Source organism: Meleagris gallopavo, chromosome 13 (genome assembly GCF_905368555.1).
Source record: "Meleagris gallopavo chromosome 13, MGAL_WU_HG_1.1, whole genome shotgun sequence".
NCBI classification, from domain to species: Eukaryota; Metazoa; Chordata; class Aves; order Galliformes; family Phasianidae; genus Meleagris; species Meleagris gallopavo.
The window spans coordinates 7,700,584-7,720,520 of NC_139416.1; the positions used below are offsets into that span (position 1 = coordinate 7,700,584).

Sequence of the window (19,937 nt, forward strand, 5' to 3'; positions counted from 1 at the left end):
TCATTTATCAGCAAGACCAGGACCACCATGATATACTTCATAGTTAATTTATTTCCATTAGTTCACAGCTAAACTTAATTTAAAAGAAATTCTAAAAATTGGATTTGAGAGGGGAAAACCTGGAGAGTTTCCAGTGTAGAAGTATTGCAAAAAAGAAAGGAATTTCTCAACCTGTGAGTCAGTGTGGGGTCTCAGATGCAGCAGTTTGGCCCTTGATTGCATCATATTGATGGTTAAATGGGTTCTGCTGAAGCTCTGTAACTGGTGTGGAGAAGAAGTGAAGGCACACTTGGTGGAGGAGGAGAGCAATAATGTGGTGCATCATTTTCCCTCTTGGATTTATGGAATTACTCTCTTCCTTCCCTCTTAACTTTTCTCCTGTCATGACCTTGCTGCAAGGTGGGGGGGGAAGTGACTCTTAACAAGGTGGCCCACTAAGTTATCCAACAGAGCTTTTCTTCAAGTGCTGCTCAAGCATGTGTGCTTGTAGGAACTGGTAGTGTTTAGCACCAGGTTACACCTCGCTGCACACCTTGAAGCTGGATTGTCTCACAGAAGGATGGGGCAGTTCTGACGATGATATGGGAAAAGTTGACATGTTTTTTCCATTTGCATATGCTACAGTGTGTTTTGTTTTTTTTTTTCTCCTGAGAACTTAATCTTCTATATTAAATTAAGTCAAATAATCCTCTTGTCACTATAAAAATAATTACTATAGCTTTTCAAAAAGAACATAGGAAATAAAAGATTTTTCAACCCCCACCAAACCCACAGCTTTTCTCTCCAGCATTATTTTAATGAGCAAAACAGTGTTAGATTTAAAACTGCAATTAAGACAAGAGTACAGAAATGACCAGCTTTATTTTCTGACCGTATCTGCTGCTGCTGAAGCTGCTAATAGCTTCCACAGTCACTAGTATTAATTGGCCTAATACCAGATAAAACTAGATTTTGTTTTAGGCAGATATTAGGAAAAGATTAAAAGAGTTATAGGGAGAACAAAATCTCCTTGTTCTTAGGGCATAAGAACTCTGGAGATCAGAAATCAGCTCCTGCAGGCCTCCTCTCAGTACTGAACGTGCTTCCCTCATTTCTGTCATCAGGCCAACCTGTCTCCTCTAGGGAGAGCACAGAAATAGTCCCTGTGGGAATGGAAGCAATGACCCTTAATCAGTAATGTCCCTTTGTGTCTGGTAGAAGTAGTGCTGTGCTGAGTAGCTTTCCTTGTAAGAATTACTTATATTCCTGTGTTCTTTCACACAGGTCCATTAACCAAATGTGCTTCAATGTCAGATGTATGCCCATTACAAAATACAAACTGAACTAACACGACAAGGTTACCTATTGCTAAGACACATGGGGCCAAATTTTTAATTTCCACTGGGTGAAGCCCTCTGCTGCCTGTGCTTGAGCATTTTCTGTGTTGAGACTGTAAGCCCTTACTGCAAAACCCCAGTGCAAGACCCAGAGTGGGGGTCCCATTCATGGGACCAGAGCAGTTGTCCAGACTATAGAAAGGGCTGCTGCAGATTGGCTGAGTATCTGCATAAATCAGGATAGCAGGAATTGACCCAACAGTTGTAAAATGCATTTTGAATTGAAAACTTTATTTTTTCCTATAAACTCTCTTGTTCTGCGCTGGTAAGCTTCAAGGACTTTATTGCACCGTTACTAATCACAGCAGCAATTTCATGACAATCCTGAAAAGTGTCCTCAGATCAGTTCATTTTGCTTATACATTCCTTGTCTCTTGCCTTGCAAAATTACTGAAGTGAACAGATTGGAACAGAGACTCAAAGTGTGTGTTGCTTTTCCGTGTCGAGATGCCTTGATTTATTCCCCAGCCATGGCTAATGATGTCTCCAACATTGTCTGCACAGCTCTAGCATTTGCTTGTTTGCTTGTTTGCATCTGGCAGCAGCTTCAGCAAGAGTCAGTAGCATGAAGCATCATGCAGTTGATGTAAAGAGAGCAGGAGTCTTTTGTAATTCCTTGTAGCTCTTCCAAGTATTTGTTTGCCGCTGATGCAGTTGTATATTTTAACCAGTCATGAACAAAGAACCCAGTCCTGAGCACTTTGTTTTTTTAGTGTCTGAGAAAGGACATCACAGAATCATAGAATGGCTTAGGCTGATGGGGACCTTAAAGACCACTCTGTTTCAGCCCCCTGCTATGGGCAGAGACACCTCCCACCTGTTGCCCAGGACTGCCCAGGACTGGATTCAGATTCCTCCAGGTATGGGGCAGCCACAGCTTACATGGGCAGCCTGTGCTAGGGCCTCACCACCCTCTGGGTAAAGAACTTCCAGAGATTTCTTACAGATATTTAAACTGGTTTTGTCTGGAGTTAGATTTTGGACATAAAATCATTAACTGTATCTCCCTACCAGAATCTGAAGCTAATGTGAAGGAGAAGGTTTAACCATCATGCTGATGCACCTAGTAGAAGTTTTTCTGCGATATTCTGACATCCAGGAAAGGATGCCAGGTTTTGTACTCCAATTACTTCTAAGGTATTTGTAAGCCTCATCCTGCAGATTTATTAAAGTGAGGGATGAATGACAATATTCGCATTGCTTTTGTGGAGAAAAAAGTAGAGGCGAATTTCCCTGCTTTCATGCTATCATCTGGCATCTCTCATGGTTTTCTTTCTATATGGCATCACTAATTTACTGATATGACACTCTTTTATATCGTTCAAGTATATCAGAAATGCTAAACATTGCCCTTTTATGTGTATTTTACGCTTTTATTTTTTACTTAGGTGTACACAAATGAATACAGAATTCAAGTCAAGCACCTGATTTACAGAGATGCAAATGGCTTATTATACCTTTAATTTGCAAGCATGGTTAGTATAATTAAAGGTATTTCTGCTTTTTAGCCACACAATTGCATTTACTTTTTTTTTTTCTTTTACAGAATAATCCTCCTGAAGGATTTTTCCCTACTAATGAACATAATGGTTGAACATCAGCTACAGAGCCATTCCACAGGCAAGAGAGTGATAATCTTGCAAAATGGTACCTCACATACTGGTGGTGGCATGGCCTGAATGTGGCCCTAGCACTGAGCATACCTGGGTCACACTGTCTATTCTGACATCATTTTTTTCTATTGGATGATGTGGGAATGTACCAGAGGACAGATTTTTAATATTTCATGAATATAAAATTCTTTAAGAGATCTTTTTAAAAAGTAAAAACTTTCCTAAAAAATACTTGTATACCATAGAATCTCTTCCATTTCCCATGTAATAACAGAAACAGCTTAAAGATTTCAATAATTTTGTGTAAAGTATTCCTGAGCTAGTAATTTGTATGCTGGATTTCCACTTGATGCAATATGAAACTGTGAAGATACCTTATCATACTCTGAAAGCTGACATTAATAGGCACTTCTGAAAATATTGCATAGCTTTGCATGGCAATGAGCACTCAGCCGGGTAGCTAGCGAGCGTGCTAGCAAAAGTCTGGGGAAAAAAAAGAATCTATCCCATAATGTTTATACAATTTTTAAGTGTGATTATATAAAAAAATTATATCTAAAATTGAAAATTAAAAATTAAAAAAAAAGAGGATGGGGGATAGAAAAAGCAACCTTGCTGGGCAAGCTTCAGGGCCTCATTTCTTGCAGATCATCACACACTGGGAACACCAGGACTTGTGTGCTGCGGAGTGGTGCTCCCCTTAACCAGGGCAGCCTGGGACTGAGCTCCTCGCACCAAGGCATTGGTAGCAATGCTACGCATCACAGGGCACCACGGGCACCTCTGGCACCTGATGTGTCAAAATACGCAATAATAGCAAGGGCTGCCTTTTAAAACAGCCGCCTGTGGTACGCCATGAGGATTGGTTTTGAGTTTTCGTCTTTCTGCGCTGTGTAAAACTTGATATTTGAATTGTGCATTCACTAGGGAAGGCTGTGCTTTCAGATAGCTCATGTTTTCAAACACAGTGTCACATTTTCCTGAAGCCTTTGTCTGGAATTGGATCTGAATTTCACAAGGAACCAGTAATAGTGTTTACATAGATTTTAAAAAAAGAGAAAAAAGAACACACAACAGACCAGGTTTTAAACATCTCCCAGTGGCCAAATCCTTTGCTTTCTGGTGATAAGGAAACACTGTTTTTGCAAGTGGTTTGCTGCCGTTTTTCATGGCTTTGTATATCTAAGCTTTAATATTTCTTCCCATTTTTGCTCACATCCAAGGAAGTTAATACAGCACTACAGTCAAATTAATTGCTTTGGGAAACACTGCATTATTTTTGTCCCATCTCCGCTGTTCACGTTACCACTGTGGGAGAGAGAGACAAACAGAAAGGAAGGGTTCTGAATGTTGGGGTAGGCAAGCTGCTGCTTTTCTTTGCTAATAGAGAGCAATTCCTTCTAAATGGAGCAGAAAGGTGGCTCGGGACTTTAACTGTGAACATCACACATGGGGCCAGCTGGGAGCAGCAGGGTCAGTGGCACACTGACTGCTGTCAGAGGGGGCTGAGGAGAGCTGCACCCACAAAAGGATTCAGACTGTTGTGGCTGGAGAAATGAATTAGTATTGCATTTTCTGCTGAACATACAACACACATCTCTTTTTTAATCGTCTCCTGAGCTATGGATCTGAGAGTAAATATATGGGATAAAGGGTCAAAGGTTTTAAGATCTGCACTGAAGCTATGAAGAGAGGGAGCTCGTTGTCCTGAGACTTTTTGAGTCTCATACAGAAGACAAACAAGGCAACCACAGTGTGGTAATTTAGACTTGATCCTTTCTCATGGAGGTCAGGGAAATGCTGCTATTTCCCTCTCCCAGGGGTTTCTTCCTCACGTAAACATTTACGGGCTCTTTGCTTGAGTGCTTCCCAGGCTGAAGCTGCTGTGGACTTGGAGCCTTTTGCCCACTGCAGGACAGTGCGGTGGCTGGCTGCTCTGTGCTGGCCTACTTGCTTCTGCTCCTTGGTCAGCTTCCTCCCTGACCCCAAGTTGTCTCCTTTCCACTGCCATCCCAGGAGAGCTTTCCACCTTCCTTCTCTTCTCCAGCTCATGCCTGCCATTCCCCAGCCAGCAGGGAGTTTCACCCCTGGCAGCAGCAGCAGAGTTGAGCATATTTGCCTGCTCCAGATCCCTGGAGCTGGAGGCAGCTCGTGGCTGGATTAAGTTTCAGCATTACAGTACTGCATTTCTTTTATTCTGTTTGGTATTGGAGTGGTGTGATACTGAGGAAGAAGTCACAGAAATAGGTAAACTAGAAGGTATTTTTATCCATTTTAAGAGTTGCTCAGAATCCTCCTGAGGTTGGGAATCGCACAGATGGTATATTCTCTGGAAAAAGCAAATATTTCTCCTAGCAGTCTGTTTATCCGTCTTGTTTGCAAAATAGTCCTCCTTTCACCTTAATAAATAGAAGAATTAATGAAAGCTTTTCTTGTCATCCTGGCTGTTACTTTTATATAGCTGTCAAAAGGAAATGTGAACAGGATTGACAATTTCATTTATCTTTGTGATAGAAATGCAAAGTAAAGGATTTGTAGCAAGCTGTGTGTGCATCGTAATAGAAGGGCAGCAAGAAGCCCTTTTCCAGCCAGTGCAATTTATTTACCTCTTTTCAAAATCAGCTTCTCATTGTTTGCTCACGAATCTGCCCGCTCTGAATATGCATTCGAAGAGAAAGAAAACAGGACAAGTTTGAAAGGATATTACATGGGAAATTGCAAAAAGTACTTTATAATTACTTAGAAGTTTTGTCAAATTGGACAGTGTCGTTTTTTGTGCGTGTTTCAATAGGGTATAGAAATGGACTGGGCTGATTCCCATGAGGAAGGAAGGCAGCACGTGGGTTTGCTGCGGCTCGTGGCGGTGTGCGTGGCCCCAGTGAAGGTGAGATGGCAGTTGGACCCTGGGAACAGAGGAAATGGTGGCCTGGGGCTTGGGGTTCATTCAGATTGTGCAGTTAGATGTTGTTACATGGAAAGGAGCGTAAGATGGAGGGGCTGGAACTGAGACCTGCTCCATAAGATTTACGTATGGACACAACCGGGGCACTCTTCTCAAACATGAATGCTGTGGTGCCCAAGCACCTGCCAGAGAATGTCAGGGCATCAGTGGTGAATCATGACAGTGTGCAGCTGGGTGAGGAAACAGGCTCCCTGCCACCCCAACCTGATCATTCCTAGTGTCCTACTCAAGGAATGGATCCCCACTATTCCTATTTATGTAAAGACTCGTGATTTTTTGAGCTGGAAGTTTCATCCATCTTAGGTCCTGCACAGAAGAATGTTAAACCAGTATCTTATCTCCAGGGCAGAGGCAAAGACAAAACCAAAATCACTGCTGAATCCAGGAGAAAAAGATCAATTGGCATGTAGTGTGGTAGCAGTAGCATGCAGCTTCAGGAACACCACCTGCCTCCCCTCTCTCACACCACCACAAGTCAAATGTGGCAATGATGCTAATTCTTCTGCTGCGTTTCATGTGTTCCCCCTGCTTGGTGTTTCTCTGAATTTGCAACACTGACAAATGTAACCAACCATTAAAATGCGCAATAACAATGACATCAAAAAGCACACTCTGTGGGAGCATACACATGTAAATACAAGTGATGAAGAAACAGAAGTAGAATTTCTGGCTCGTGATGAAGAGCCTGAGTAATCTGGTCAGACTGTTTCAGGAGCTCGTCATTTATTCATTAACTTGTACTGTAGCATACTCCTATTTATTCCAAGTGCAATGGCAAAGTACAGCTGCACAGGCTGAAGGCAGAGCGCTAGCTAAAGGAGAGTTTTAGGACAGATGGTATCCTAGATTTGTAAGAAGGCCTTTCTATAATTAACAGTGGATTCACCACATCCAAAACATTTGCTTGCGTAATGTGCCTTTGTGTATTAGCAGGGTTGTACTAAAACCTATCAATTACTTCCAGAATTTATGAAAATGTTGACTTCTAATAGGTTTGAAGGGGAAAAAGTGAGTCCGTTAGCTGCATTTTTATTTAACAAGTTAAATTTTGTAAGTAAGATTTCTTTCTCCAAGCTATCATTTCTAATTATGCGCCTATATGAATGTGTGCTGTGCTGTTAACATTTCATAAACTCCAAAGGCGGTTTTCAGCCTGTGTGGAATAGCATAGAAAAAATTCTGTGCAATACAACTTAATAGCATATGAAGTTATAACCCAAACACTTGTTCAATGTTTTTGGAAGCAGCTCTGTGTCAAAAGTGCAGCTTTTCTTCTACCTGGCTAGGCCATAAGTTCAAGTGCAATCAGGTGAAAGTTTTGGTCTTAGCTTAACCTCTACCATTAGACAAAGAGTCTGGAAAGCTATCAGCTATTGCTCAGGAAAAGGTCAGAAATAACTGCCAGAGACCGAATTCTCTGTTGCTGGATCCAGGGATTGATCCAAAGTCAAAACAAAACTATCTTGCAAGAAAAGCTAGATAAAGGCGATGGTATCTGAAAAGTGTAAATTATTGCAGACGTTGCACTGGAGGGAGAAACCAAGTTGCTTTTGCTTTTCTAATCATCTCTTGTACTGACTGTAGCCCTGGATAGGTGCATACCCCATGGCAGTATGTAGGGAGGTCCTCATGTCCTGGCCATCACCGCTCCAGCAGCCTTCCTGCTTGGTGGCACAGTGGAGGTGACCCAGAGAGGCTCTGGGCTTCTCTCTCCAGAGCTTCCTTCTCCCTGTGTGAGCTCTCTAGGGGAAGAGAGCTTCATTTTAGGGTTTCTAAACATGTCCTCTTGCCCTTCGTCCCCTGGCTTGTGATAGCTGCCCGCACACATGCAGAAAGGCATGGGTTATTCCAGCAGATCCCTCTTCTTTCCCACAGCACCTTTCCCCTTTCTCGAGGGCCGCGCTATGACATGGGAATTAATTTCAAACAAACTGATGTGGTTCCTTTTAGCCGTTACCACCAACACCAACTTCAGGCTGCTAGTTCCCAGAGATGAGTTTTTGTCTTGTCGGTATCTCATTGGTAGAGGAATATAGAGTATAGAAGAGCTTTCTAAATGCAACAAATGCTGCTTGTTATTAGGATTTTCAGTAAGTACTAGGTAATCTGTGACTCACTGTGATGTACTCCACCAGAGCCTCATTAGCCAACCAAGCTTGCCTAATTGACTTGGCATTTCTCGTGCATGCCACCAGGCCATGAAGTGGGACTTTAAAAAGCTTTGTTCCTGACAACAGAAAGGATTTTGTACAAAATCATAAACAGCAGTGAGGAATCATCACCCATATGATAAGAAACCCTGTCAGGCAGGTAATATAGTGCTGGCAGGCAGTGTGAGATGAAGCATGGCAAGGTTCGGATTTGGAAGCCAGCGAGGGGTGGAGGTTGTGATAAATCCCATACAAAGCTGGCTTTGAACTCTTTGGTGTGGTGTGTATAGCAAGAGCTGTGTATACCGTCCAGGAAGGAAACAGAAAACATTCGGGTGAGCTTTGGCTGCCGGGAGCAGATTTCTGAGGCCTCCCCAGCACAGCAACCATCCCCAGAGGGCTGTGCCAGGAGGGCACAGCCCGCTCAGCCCTGGCACACCATGGCCGGTGCTGGCAGCGAGGAGCTGGAGCCGTGCGCCTCACTGCCCAGGTACGGCAAAGTGCTTCTGACATTTCTCCCCGTTTGTGAGAGCAGCCATCTGGCCAGCGGGCTTGTTCTGAGGTACAAAGCACAGCTCGGAGAGGCTTTATTACTAAGATGCAATAAAAATAGATAAGCAGAAAACATCATGTGTAGAGCTCGCGTACACAGAATAATAATGCTGGGGAAACAGAGCGGACTTCTCCAAAGTGCAGCTCAGGTTGGAAGCTCTGGAGCAGTCCATGAGCACAAACAGCTGTAAGAGAAGCTCCAGTTTTGCTGGGATGGAAAACCCTAATCAGTGCTTTCCTTCCATCTGCTAACAGCGCTGTGGTGGAATTAATTCTGGTTATCACTGCAATTAACATCTTCATAGCTGCTTTCTGCCTTCTTCCTGAAACCTGAGCTCCCTGGCGGCAGAAAGCAGTGTGAGTGGTGGGGCTGCTGCTGTGTGTAAGGAGCTCCAAGGGAGAGCACGCGTTGTAGTCAACTTTAAAAGGATTATGAGGCTTATCACCAAAAAAGATCAAAATAAAACTGAACAATGGAAATCTCTATCTCTAACTAGCAGTGTAGTCAATTTAGTTAAACAAATATCTATGTTTACATGGTGGATTAATTTCAGATTAGTGGAATAAAAGCCCTAACAGTTAAGTAGCTGTAAATATTTGAATTCTAACATTTTGGTAGAGCTGTTACTGTTTATTTCACGTATCTTTCTGCTTAACAGTATGATTTTTTTCTGTGGGCAATGAAATACAGGGGTTAGTTTCCTCCTGCTGCTTGTTCTGTGCTTTCGGTGGGTGCAGGTCTGCACTGCCTGCAGCCCCCAGGGCTGGGCCAGGAGCACCCTGTGCACAGTGCAGTCAGAGCTGCAGTCCCACAGCCCCCTGCCTGCCATCTGAAATACCTCACAAATGTCATCCGTGCAGCCTGATCCATAGGAGCACAGATTGGTTCCTGGCACGCTCTGAAGCCTGTCCTTTCCAGTCCACCTGGATACCGGCCCCTGTGTTTGAATGGCTGCCTGCAGTGAACTGGGCATGAATGAATTACAGCTTAAGAAACAGTCGTTCTGCTCAAAACATTTGTCCCTGACAAAGGCTTAAATCAGAGCAAAGTCACTCCTGAGGATCAGGACTCTTATCTACATAAGAGAAGGGAGGAACGTGTTTATATATCCGGGCTTGTTATCTATGTGGTAACCTGGATTGATCTCCTGCTGTTAGAAGGCAGCATCTGGAGGCAGACACATGCTTATCCCTAGCAGGAGTGTGAACAAAGTGTCAGAATTTTTTTTTCTAAAGTCCTGCAAATGCAGCTATTTGTCAATTAAATACTTTCTTAGAACTGTTTGCTCACCTCAGAACACTCATTTCATGAAGATCTTTTGTCCCAGTCTTTTCCAAGATATGTTTGCAGATTAACTGATGGAACTTTTGTTTCTGTAGTGGTTGTTATCAGTATTTTAAAAAGGCAAAACCCTAAATGTTTGTGTGAATCCAGCACTCCTGAGTGCTTCACTGAATCCATCTTTCCATATGTCCGATGCCTGATCTGAGTTCTGAGCTGAGTCCACAAGTGGAAGGTGCAGAATGAAGAATCGTCTGCCTTTCAGATGTCACCTTTCTGCCTTTTGCTCATGGCAGAACCTGCCCAGGCCCTCTGGTAGTGGGAGTCCCTCCTCCCAAGGCCATCTGATGTTACGGTAGCAATAGCCCCAGCCGGACTTGCCCAGTGCCGCATCCCAGAGCACCTCCACCTGTGTCAGCCAGGCCACTTTGTAACTGCAGGGAGCAGTGAGGAAATACCAGCAAGTAATTGATCCTGCTCAAACAAAATAAGCATTTCAGCTCTAATTTAGGATCCACAGTCTCAGGTTAGAGAGACTTTTTGAAACAGTGGGTAGTAGTGGGCTGACTGCTCAGCAGGCTGAGGGGATATGCCGTCAGTGTTGTCTGGTAATAAAAATGCGCACATCCTTCCGCAGCCCTGACCCTGTTCTGGGCACTGTGCTGTGGTGTGGGAATGTGCCATCGGTCAGGCAACCATGGGATGCAGTGATGCATCCATGAGCCAGCTGGCACCTGTGGGGGGCCCAGGAAGGTGGCATCAACAGGGATGGGATGGGAAGTCTGGCCCAAAGGTTTTATTTCACAAACAGAAGTTGTATAAATGATTAAGTCAGAGATCTAATTCATCTGTATGGTACTAGCTTAGGTATTTCAGCTGATAAATGAAGATGTCGACTTATTAGCCTAGTTTTGGCAGAATTATTAAAAGCGTGTTTGCATTTAGGCTCATTAAGGGAGATATCTAAAACCAGAAGCATCCAAAATTAATGAATGCCTTTTGAAACTGTTGGCTCCAATGAGTGGTGATGCATTCTTTTATAAATGGATGGGTTCTTGTGGTTAGGCAGAGAGTTCCTTAAAAGATAAAAATACAGTCTCAAGCTTCAAAGGAAAATAAATTGAGTGCTTGGAAGCCCTTCTGTGCTCAGCCCAGATACAGTGTGCTTAGCACGAGTGTTTGTGCCCAGTCTCATTTTCTGCGTTGTGTGTAAACTTGAAATTCTTGCATTACTTGAATTTTTCTTTTTCCGACATTCTCTCCTCCATGCTACAAATTGGCAGGATTTCTACACATGTCCCAGTTGCATTGGTTTGACAAAGGTCTTCCTGTTAGCTAAGTGAACTAACCAGGATCACGCTATCAGCACCTTTTCTCACCTGTGGCTTAAAGGCATAGAATGCAGGTATGATGCGTTCTTAGGTCCCTAGCTGTTACATTAACTGGTATCTGGAGTATTTTCCTATATTTGCACACATATTTAATGTAGAAATCCTTGCAAACCATTGAAAGTACAACACCCAGTTCAGTTTTAGCTCTAAGTGCTGAATGTTGTATGTACAATATTAAGAGAGAGAAATACAATTTTAGATAAAATAAAGTGCATCTTAAACTGTTGTTGAAGTGATGGGGCCTGGCAATATGAGCACAGCTGAGACCTGATGGGTTCCCCCCACACCTGGATCAGCAGCATGGTGCAGCTAGGAGACAAAGCCCTGCAGAGAACACTGTGTCCTGCTGGCTCAGCACACACAGCTCTCTTCCCCACTCCTGGAGAGCAGTGTCCTCCCTGCTGGAGTTGCTGCTCAGTGCGAGCTGCCCAGCAGCCACATCAGGAAGCCTCGTGCTACACAGCTTCATCCAAAAGGTTTTCATAGCGGCTTGAGCTTCGGCCCTGGGCTGGAGGCAGGCAAGAGGTGACTTTTTAACAGCAGAATATTTTTCTTCCAGTGATTTATTGTGCATTTATTGCTTTTTTAAAAAGGCAAGAAGAAGAGAATCAATGCACTTCAAGCAAATAAAACTCATTTCCCTACCTCCAGTTAATCAGGCTTTATTTGCTTAGTATCTGTGATGTTGCAGTAATTATACTAATTCTTCAGTCATCCATTGAGTATCTCTTGAAAAACTGGATAGATGTGAATTGAATTTGTAATTCTTTCAGGTGTGTTGTTTTTTTTTTTTTGCTTTGTACTTTTAGAGAGCATAGCATGGTGTGATCCTGGCAGTGCGAGTGATAAAAAGGAAAGGAAAAGCAATCTCAGCTGCAGAATCTTCAATTTTACACATAGAAAACATGTATTCTTTAAAATCTTGTACAGTGGTTCATCTCCTCAGCTCATTAGGAGCTGACAGATTACTGACAAGTTTGTGTTGTGCCTCCAAAATGTTTGCAGAACTGAGGCCTCAGCTTTTAAGAGATCACTGCATATCCTGTCTGATCTGTTGGTGTCTTGTGTGAATTTTCTCCATTTGAGTTGCTCGGAGCTCCTTGAGGTCAAACACGTCCATTTTCAGTGTGGGAGAGATTGCTGGTTTCTCTGAGCCTAGCAGGAAAGGCGTTGCCTCAATCAGCGCCGTTCTCTCTTGCACCTTAACTTTCTTTTCCAGCAGGATAACTAGTCTTTATTCATAACATTTTGACTCCAGTTCCCTATTTCTACCCCTGTGAGAATGTGATGTAGCAGGATGTTGGTAGAAACACTTGCTAAAATTATTGCCTAACTTAAACATGGAATTTTTAGGATGACAGGATCATGGAATATCCCGAGCTGGGAGGGAACCCCAGCGATCCCTGCGTTCAGCTCTTGCCCAAAACTCAAACCCCGTGTCTGAGAGCGCTGCCCAAACACTTCTGGGTCTACAGACCTGCTGCCTTCTCTTTCTGTTTGTCCTTGCACAAGTGTCTCACACTGTCAGATCTTCTAACATAGAATATCAGAGGATTAGATAAAGTAGAAACTAAAGGCAATTAAAAATGCATTTGCTGCATAAAGCAAGAACTAGCTGAAAAGCAGAGACATGCTTTCTACCTTACTCAGATTTATGGACAGCAAAATAAAGCTTTTCTGGGGAAATGTCTCTTGTCCAGAGTACAAGAATGAATAAAACCTAGCAAAACAAATAGCACGGGCTGATGGCTTTAACACTGAGTTTCCTAACATGGGACAATTGGTTCTTTCTCAGACCCTGAGCTGAGCTTCTGCCTGTCCCATAATCCTGCACAGCCCACGGCTGTGGATGCAAAGAAGAAAGCCATCATGTGCATGGAGCACAGTGCGGCCCTTTGAGCTCTTGTGGCCTTCTCCAAATTTCTTGAAGAAATACAGCTACGCTGCCAGATTGGCTTGGGCCTGATCAGAGCTGGAACCTGGGGAAGTGAGGAGAGGGAGGAGGAAGGAAGGAAAAATGCAATTATACCTCTTGATTTGATGTTAAAGCAGTGACATTTTAAAGGCAACCGGGCTGGCAGCTGCCAGTCCATTGTTATGAGCTACTCTGAGGCAGAAGCACCACAGTGAAGGTCACTGTGCTGGAAGCAGAGTGGGAACATTTTAGCATCTCTCTCTTTTGCTTTCTTTGTTTGTTTACGTCCATTCCTCACTTCTGCCCCTCACCTGTTCTGTGAGCACAATGCAGCCCCTGGGGAGGTGCTGCCCTGAGCCCCCAGAGCCCTCTGCAAAAGCATTTACTTTATGCCAGCAGGAGCAGAGCTGGGCCCCATAGCTATGATCCATATAGTGAGGAAAATCTAACAAAAATCTACAAATAAAGCACTGAACAGGACTTAATTCTGCTGGAGGATTTTGGGCAGAGATGGATGTTGGTTAAATGTGGTAGGAATACTGAGTGCTTTTGCACCAACTCAAAATAAAGGTCTCATCACATATGCTTTCTGGGTGTAAAATCAGATGATTGTTGCAGCTTTCTCCTTCAGAAATATGACCTGCACCATTTTAGTTTTTGAACGGGGTAACTCCAAACAGCAGGGTATGAATAAAGGCTCCTGAGCAGCCATTAGCAAGTCTTTTGGTTATTCAAATAATGGGGCTGTACATCATTTTAAAAAGTTAGAGGCTGAATTGTTCTTAAATGTCAGCAGCTACACAGTGCTAGGAATCACTTGTGGGATTTCCCAAGTCGCCATAAAACATGGCCTCCCGTTACCAGCCCCTGAGTCACCGTGCCTGCCGAGGGCTCAGGATGGTAAGTGCTGATGGCTGCCATCGCCTGCAATCAGCCGTGCTCCCGCAGCTCTCACCAAGCAGGAGCTGGGGCTGAGGGAGGCTGTGAGAGCCGGAGTAAGAGAAGGCAGACAAAGATGGCTGTGTCTTTGGGAGGAGCCAGCTGGCTCCATCCAGCGGCCCCTCGGGCTGCCCGGCTTCCCAGGAAGGTGCTCAGGAGCCAGGAGGGGATGTCAGGGCTTCTCCAGCCCCTCTCTCTCAGGCTTAGGGATGGAGCCATTCGGATCACGTGGCCAAAAGCAAATGCTCCATGTCTTGGCTTGTCCTACAGCAGAGTCTTCTCTGCTAAAATCTGATTTGGAAGTGGAAAGCTATGAAAAAGCCACAGGACTTTTCCATAAAAGCAAGCAATTTGAGTTTGCCTGGCTGTAAAATAATGTTATCTATCTGTTGCACAGCATACTGCCGTGTCTGAGTGATGGTTACAGCAAAACCAGTCATCAACAAAACATGGCCTTCACTGTCAGCACCTGAATTTTCCCTTCATTTCCCTGAGAACTGCTGGTGTGGGCGATGCTGCAGGGCCAGCAAAGGGAGCTTCTCACTGGGGTGTTCTGCTTTCATCAACCGTTCAGGGCACGAGCGTGGGCAGGTGATAGCTTACACGCTGCAGAAGTCCCTTTTGCTGGCAGGATTGAATCAATAAATGGCTTCAAACGTTGTTACAATCCTGAGAGCAACATGATTTGCGCAGAACACTTGCTATTCAGCTTCGAGCACCATAGTCCCCCATTATAATTTTAGTAGAAGATGAGAACATAAAAGAGCCTTGTTATTGCTCTAAGTTAAGACTGTGGAAAACACACTCATGTTCCTAATTCCTTACTTTAATTGAATACAAAGATATCGGTGCTCAAGTGTTCAGCTGCTACATGGAAAATCAAATTTGGCGGCCAGTAAATACTGTGGGACTGAAGGCTTAATGGCATAAACCAAGGGGCACATTTGAGATGAAACTGCCTTCACTTCAGCAACACTATTACCACAATAACAACCTTAGATTTATGAAAATAGAACTGACTTAAATGCATTTGCCTTTCCTTTTCATTTTTATTGCTTATTTTTTATATCCAAGAAACAAAAGCCTCTTAACATCAGCCGGGTATTTCTGCCATCTGAGCCCACATAAAGTTTCTCAATGCTGCAGTTCCAGAAGAAATTTTTAAATATCAGTTTAAATAAAAACCTAAGTAAAAGGTTTCCAAATATATTTTGTCATAACTTTGTGTATACCTGCTGTGATTATGTGATGGTTAGAGGTAAGCAGAGATTCCCTGCGTTCTCAGTAGCAAGAAGGCCAGAGAAAGAACCCTTCCTTGTTAAGGCCACCATGCTTCCAGAGCTGCCATGTCTGGCTGTGTGTGCAGGTCTGTGTGTGCTGACAGCCCGGTCTGTCTGTCCCCAGGTGTCCCTGATCCTTCTGAGGAGCGCCTGCTGCCCCAGAGCTGCCCCACTAGCACAGCACAGCACTGCTGCAAACCGCCACCCAGCTTCGCTGCCTGGGGACACCGCTGCACACCAGGTAGGCGATGAGCTGCCTGGGGCTCAAGGAGCTCCCTGCAGTGCTGCGTGGCTTAAGGCTGGCTCTGCATGGAAAGAAATGATGATGCTCATGTACGTATGGAGTGTGATGAGCTTTTGGGCAGAAGGCAAAGCAGAAGTGATTGTTGCGTTATTTGATGAAGTGGTGTTTGATAATTATTGCCCTTATGGTTGGCTGGGACTGAGTGTGCTGCCTGGGACTGAGTGTGCTGTCTGGGTGCTGGGCTCTGCTGCTGGCAGGGGTCAGGCTCCGGGGGGAATCTGGAAAGGAACTGCATCATACCACAGATCTAGCAGGGGACCACTGCAGGGTTTAAATCCTGATATAATTGGTGGAAATGACTGAGAATACTCTGAAGAAAGAAAAAAATTCCATTAAGAATATGGATTGATGCAGCTCCGAGATCCCACCCACACTGCAGACGGATGCTGCTGGGAGGAGGGTGGTTGGGTGCTGCCAGCACCCAGTAATCACCATGAAGTGACTCTCAAACAGGTATGTCTCGATAATCAGGTCCGTAGAACTCATCACGTGTCCAGCTTGGTGTTCTGGTACAGAGTGAAAGCTTTAAAAGTAGAAAGAAAATGTTCTGCGGGTCATTAAATCCACTCCGTGTGCCATTGCGATGATGAAATGAAGCTGTGGCTGAACAGGATGGTGCCTTCAAATGGAGCTTCAGAGGGGAAATAAAGCCAAAGATGGTAGCGAGGCGCCTTGGATTTATTAAAATACAGCCTCTGCTCATTACTTAGTGCAGCAGTCAGTCTGTGCTGGGGCAGTAGCTCCCTGCAATGACTTTGCTGCTATGACTTGTGACTATTTCTGCTTCTTAACTGGGACGTTTGCCTAAGAAACAGCTGATCCGCAGAAGCCTTTTCTTTTTACGACACGATTCTAAATCAATAGAGTTGGTTGGTGGTTGTGTTTCGCTTTTTTTTCCTTAATGCATTTTAACAAGTAATAAACATAGGGATTTAGGGAGCCTGACAGGCACGGAGCCATCAGCCCCGGGCACGCACCGCGCCGGTCTGCCGGCACGCAGCTCCGCGCTCCTTCGGGCGGTCTTTCCCAGGGAGCGCGGGGCCGGGAGGGGCCGGGCGGGGCGGGGACACGCGGGGCGGGGCGGGGAGGCGCGGGCCGGACGCGGAGCGGCCGCGCGGGGGCAGAGCTCGGCGCCGCGGGGCCGTGCGGGTGCGGAGCGGGGCTCGGCTGTGCCGCCGCGCAGCGTCACTGGGATGGGGCTCGGAGGGGAGCCCGGAGTCGCCTGCGCGCTTCTGGACGGAGGGAGTCCCTCTTCGGCGCAGGGCAGCTGAACCCGCTCGCCGCCGAGCGAATCGCCGGGACGGGATTCTTTTAATTCCCAGGAACGCCGCTTCCTCCCGCGGAGTGCGGCCGCCGGCCGCGGATGTTACAGTAGCTTCCCGCGGACGCGGTGCGGCCGGGCGGCTTTGGCTGTCGGGGAGGCGCCGGGCCCCGCGGCGTGCGATGGATTGAGGCGCGCCCGCCGCGGCCCCATCGATGCGATGGAAAATCGGGGGCTGCTCTGCACGCTCTGCTCCCTGGTGCTGCACGCGCCGCTGCTGCTCGGCGTCACCGGTGAGTGGGGGCTCGGCCCTCCCGGGGCTCTGCTGGGGCGCAGCGGGGCTGTTCCGGCGGGCGGCTGCGGGACGGCGCGGCCCGGTCCGGCTGCAGCGCGCTGCCCGCGGCGCTCGGAGCCCGTTCCCCGCTAACCGGCCTCGTAACTCTGTGTTCCCCTCCCAGCCACCTTCACCGAAGTTCCCAAAGATGTGACTGTTAGGGAGGGAGACGATATCGAGATGCCTTGCGCTTTCCGAGCCAGCGGATCCACTTCTTATTCCTTGGAAATCCAGTGGTGGTACCTCAAGGAACCGGCCCGAGAACTCGCACACGAACTGGCCGTCAGCATCCCTGGCGGCAGGAGCAAGGTAACGGGCGGGACGCGGCCGGGAGAGAGCCGGCGGGCACGGAGGCGGCCGGGAGCAGGGGGGCAGCGCGGCCTCCGGGGAAGGGGGGAATTCACCATAGGAATGTAAGGACAGCGTCTTAAGGGCTGTAACTAGAAAACGCTCGGAGTCCGGATGTGAAACCGGGAGCGAGGGCTCGAGGAGAATAGCTGGGGTTGGAGGCGCGGGCAGCGCGCTGAGCGGGGCATCCCCGCGGGCTGAGAGCTCCGCCGGCAGCTGCGGGAGCGGCGCGGGGCAGCGCTGTGCCGATGCGCGCTGAGCGGGGTGCGCGCGTACACCTGCGTGTGGAGCTCGGCCAGCCGTTTTCACGCAGTCGAGTGTAGAAATTAAAATGCATGAAGTAGCGTTAAATCTTGCGAGTCCCCTCCCCCTAGCGAGCATCTAGGCTCGGGGGCGGGCGCCGTTCTGAACGCTCCGCCGCGTTTCCCCGGAACGGCTGGATCGGCCCGCAGCCCCCGTTTCAGTACGATGCCCCGGGCGGCGCCGGCGGGGTGCGGCCGGGGACCGCTCCGCTCCCGGCTCGGGTACCGCTCGTTTTCCTGCAGCGCTCCGATCGAGATGCACGGCTATAGGCGCTGAGCTACTGCGGTGCCGCCTGGATGGGGAAAGTGTAACTCAGTTGTCAGACAGGGAGGTAAATCGCTCGAATTTAACCTCGTAGAAAAGCCGCGAGTCGCTTTCACCAGAAATGATGGCGGGGTGCGCGCGGAGCTGATGGTACATCGGCGAGAGCTGTGGCATCGCTCGAGTTTTACGGCATTTAGCGGGGACAGCCCCACGGCGGACGGTAAAGCGCTGTGATGCGAGCAGCGGGGCCGGGCTGCGGGCTGGCGCTGCCGCGGGCGGCGCGTTTCGCAGCGCGGTGCCAGGAGCTGCCCGCGGGCGCTGGGCGGTGTCGCCGAGGGTGCGGCACCTCGGTGCGTGCCGCCGGGGCGGACCGGGCTCTGTCTTTCCCCGTGCCATGGGCGGGGATCTACTCGTCCGAGTAGCGGGGTGGAAGGGAGCGTCGCTCCGCGTGCCGCCGGGACGGGCTCTGACCTATTTTTTCTATTCCTCAGGTGGCGAACAAGGACGCGACGAAGATCAGCGTAAGTTCAGCGGGAGCGGCGCGCACCCCGTCCCACCCCGACCCCACCGCCAGCACCGCACGGTGCAGCCACGGCGTGGCGGCCGCTCCCTGCGGGCGGGGCGTTGGGGAGGGGATGTTGGGGCTGGGGGGGGGCCGCCCGGCGGCTGCTACTGCCACCCCAGCGCGGCGCCGGACGGCGCTGCGAGCGGCGAGGGTAAGGGGGGGGAGAGGGGGCCGAGGGGCGGGGCCGGCCCCGCAGCTGAGGCTCCGCTCTCTTGCAGACGGTCCGCGTGCAGGGCAACGACATCTCGCACCGGCTGCGGCTGTCGGGCGTGCGGCGGCAGGACGAGGGCGTCTATGAGTGCCGCGTGGCGGACTACAGCGACGACGAGACGCAGGAGCACAAGGCCCAGGCGCTGCTGCGCGTCCTGTCCCGCTTCGCTCCGCCCGACGTGCAGGCGGCCGAGGCGGTGTCCCACATCCAGAGTGGGGCGGCCCCTCGCCGCCACGGCCCCGCCGGCAGAGCCACGCCGCCGCCCGGGCCCGGCAAGCGTCCGCCGCCGCCCCCCGGAGAGCGGGGACCCGCCGCCGCCGCCTCGGCCTCGCCGCCGCCCGGGCAGGGGCAGGGCCAGGGCCGGGGTCGGACCGCCATCCTGCAGCAGCAGCACGGCTCAGGTAGGCGCGGGGCTGCGCGGAGGGGCGGGAGGCCGGGGCGTGGGACGGTCGCGAGCTCAGCCGTCCGGGATCCGCTGCGGGGCGAGCGCCGGAGGCGGCGATGAGAGAGCGGTGCGGTGGCGGTGCGTGGGCTGTTAGGGCCGCGCCGTGCCGGTGCTGGTTGCGGCTGCAGGGGGCCGCCGTCGTGCGTTTCTGGACTGCACTGAATGCCGAAAGTAAAATGCAGGTGTTGCGGCCGACGGTGGCGGTAATGGAGAGATAAGAAGCTGTGAGCGAGGTAGCAGGATGTAGGAAAGCGTTCTGTGGGAATTCCCAGATGGGGAGCGATGCTGCCGGCTGCGCAGCGGCAAAGCTGGAGCCGCCTGCTGTGTGGTGCTGCCGGCATTGCTGGCACTGCTGCTGCTCCGGGAAAGCATAGCGCCAGGCTCTCAGTCGGGGCAGTGAGGTAAGGCGTAGAGCAGCATCTGCTGTCCTCTGCGCTGGGGA

At 48.5% G+C, this 19,937-nt stretch overlaps 1 protein-coding gene across 2 annotated transcripts in view; it reads left to right on the forward strand.

Moving 5' to 3' along the window:
- Positions 1 to 2,835: 2,835 nt before the first annotated feature.
- VSTM2B (V-set and transmembrane domain containing 2B) overlaps positions 2,836 to 19,937 on the forward strand; it is a 30,278-nt gene continuing 13,176 nt past the window's right edge. The window contains exons 1-6 of one of the 2 annotated variants that reach the window (XM_085234909.1): positions 2,836 to 2,851; positions 15,585 to 15,701; positions 17,087 to 17,318; positions 17,484 to 17,668; positions 18,766 to 18,795; positions 19,058 to 19,451. In XM_085234909.1, coding sequence (XP_085091035.1) covers positions 2,849 to 2,851; positions 15,585 to 15,701; positions 17,087 to 17,318; positions 17,484 to 17,668; positions 18,766 to 18,795; positions 19,058 to 19,451 — 961 coding nt within the window. In that variant the 5' untranslated portion in view covers positions 2,836 to 2,848. Of the gene's footprint in view, positions 2,852 to 15,584; positions 15,702 to 16,834; positions 17,020 to 17,086; positions 17,319 to 17,483; positions 17,669 to 18,765; positions 18,796 to 19,057; positions 19,452 to 19,937 lie in introns of those variants that run through there. The other variant, XM_085234910.1, reaches the window with a different exon arrangement.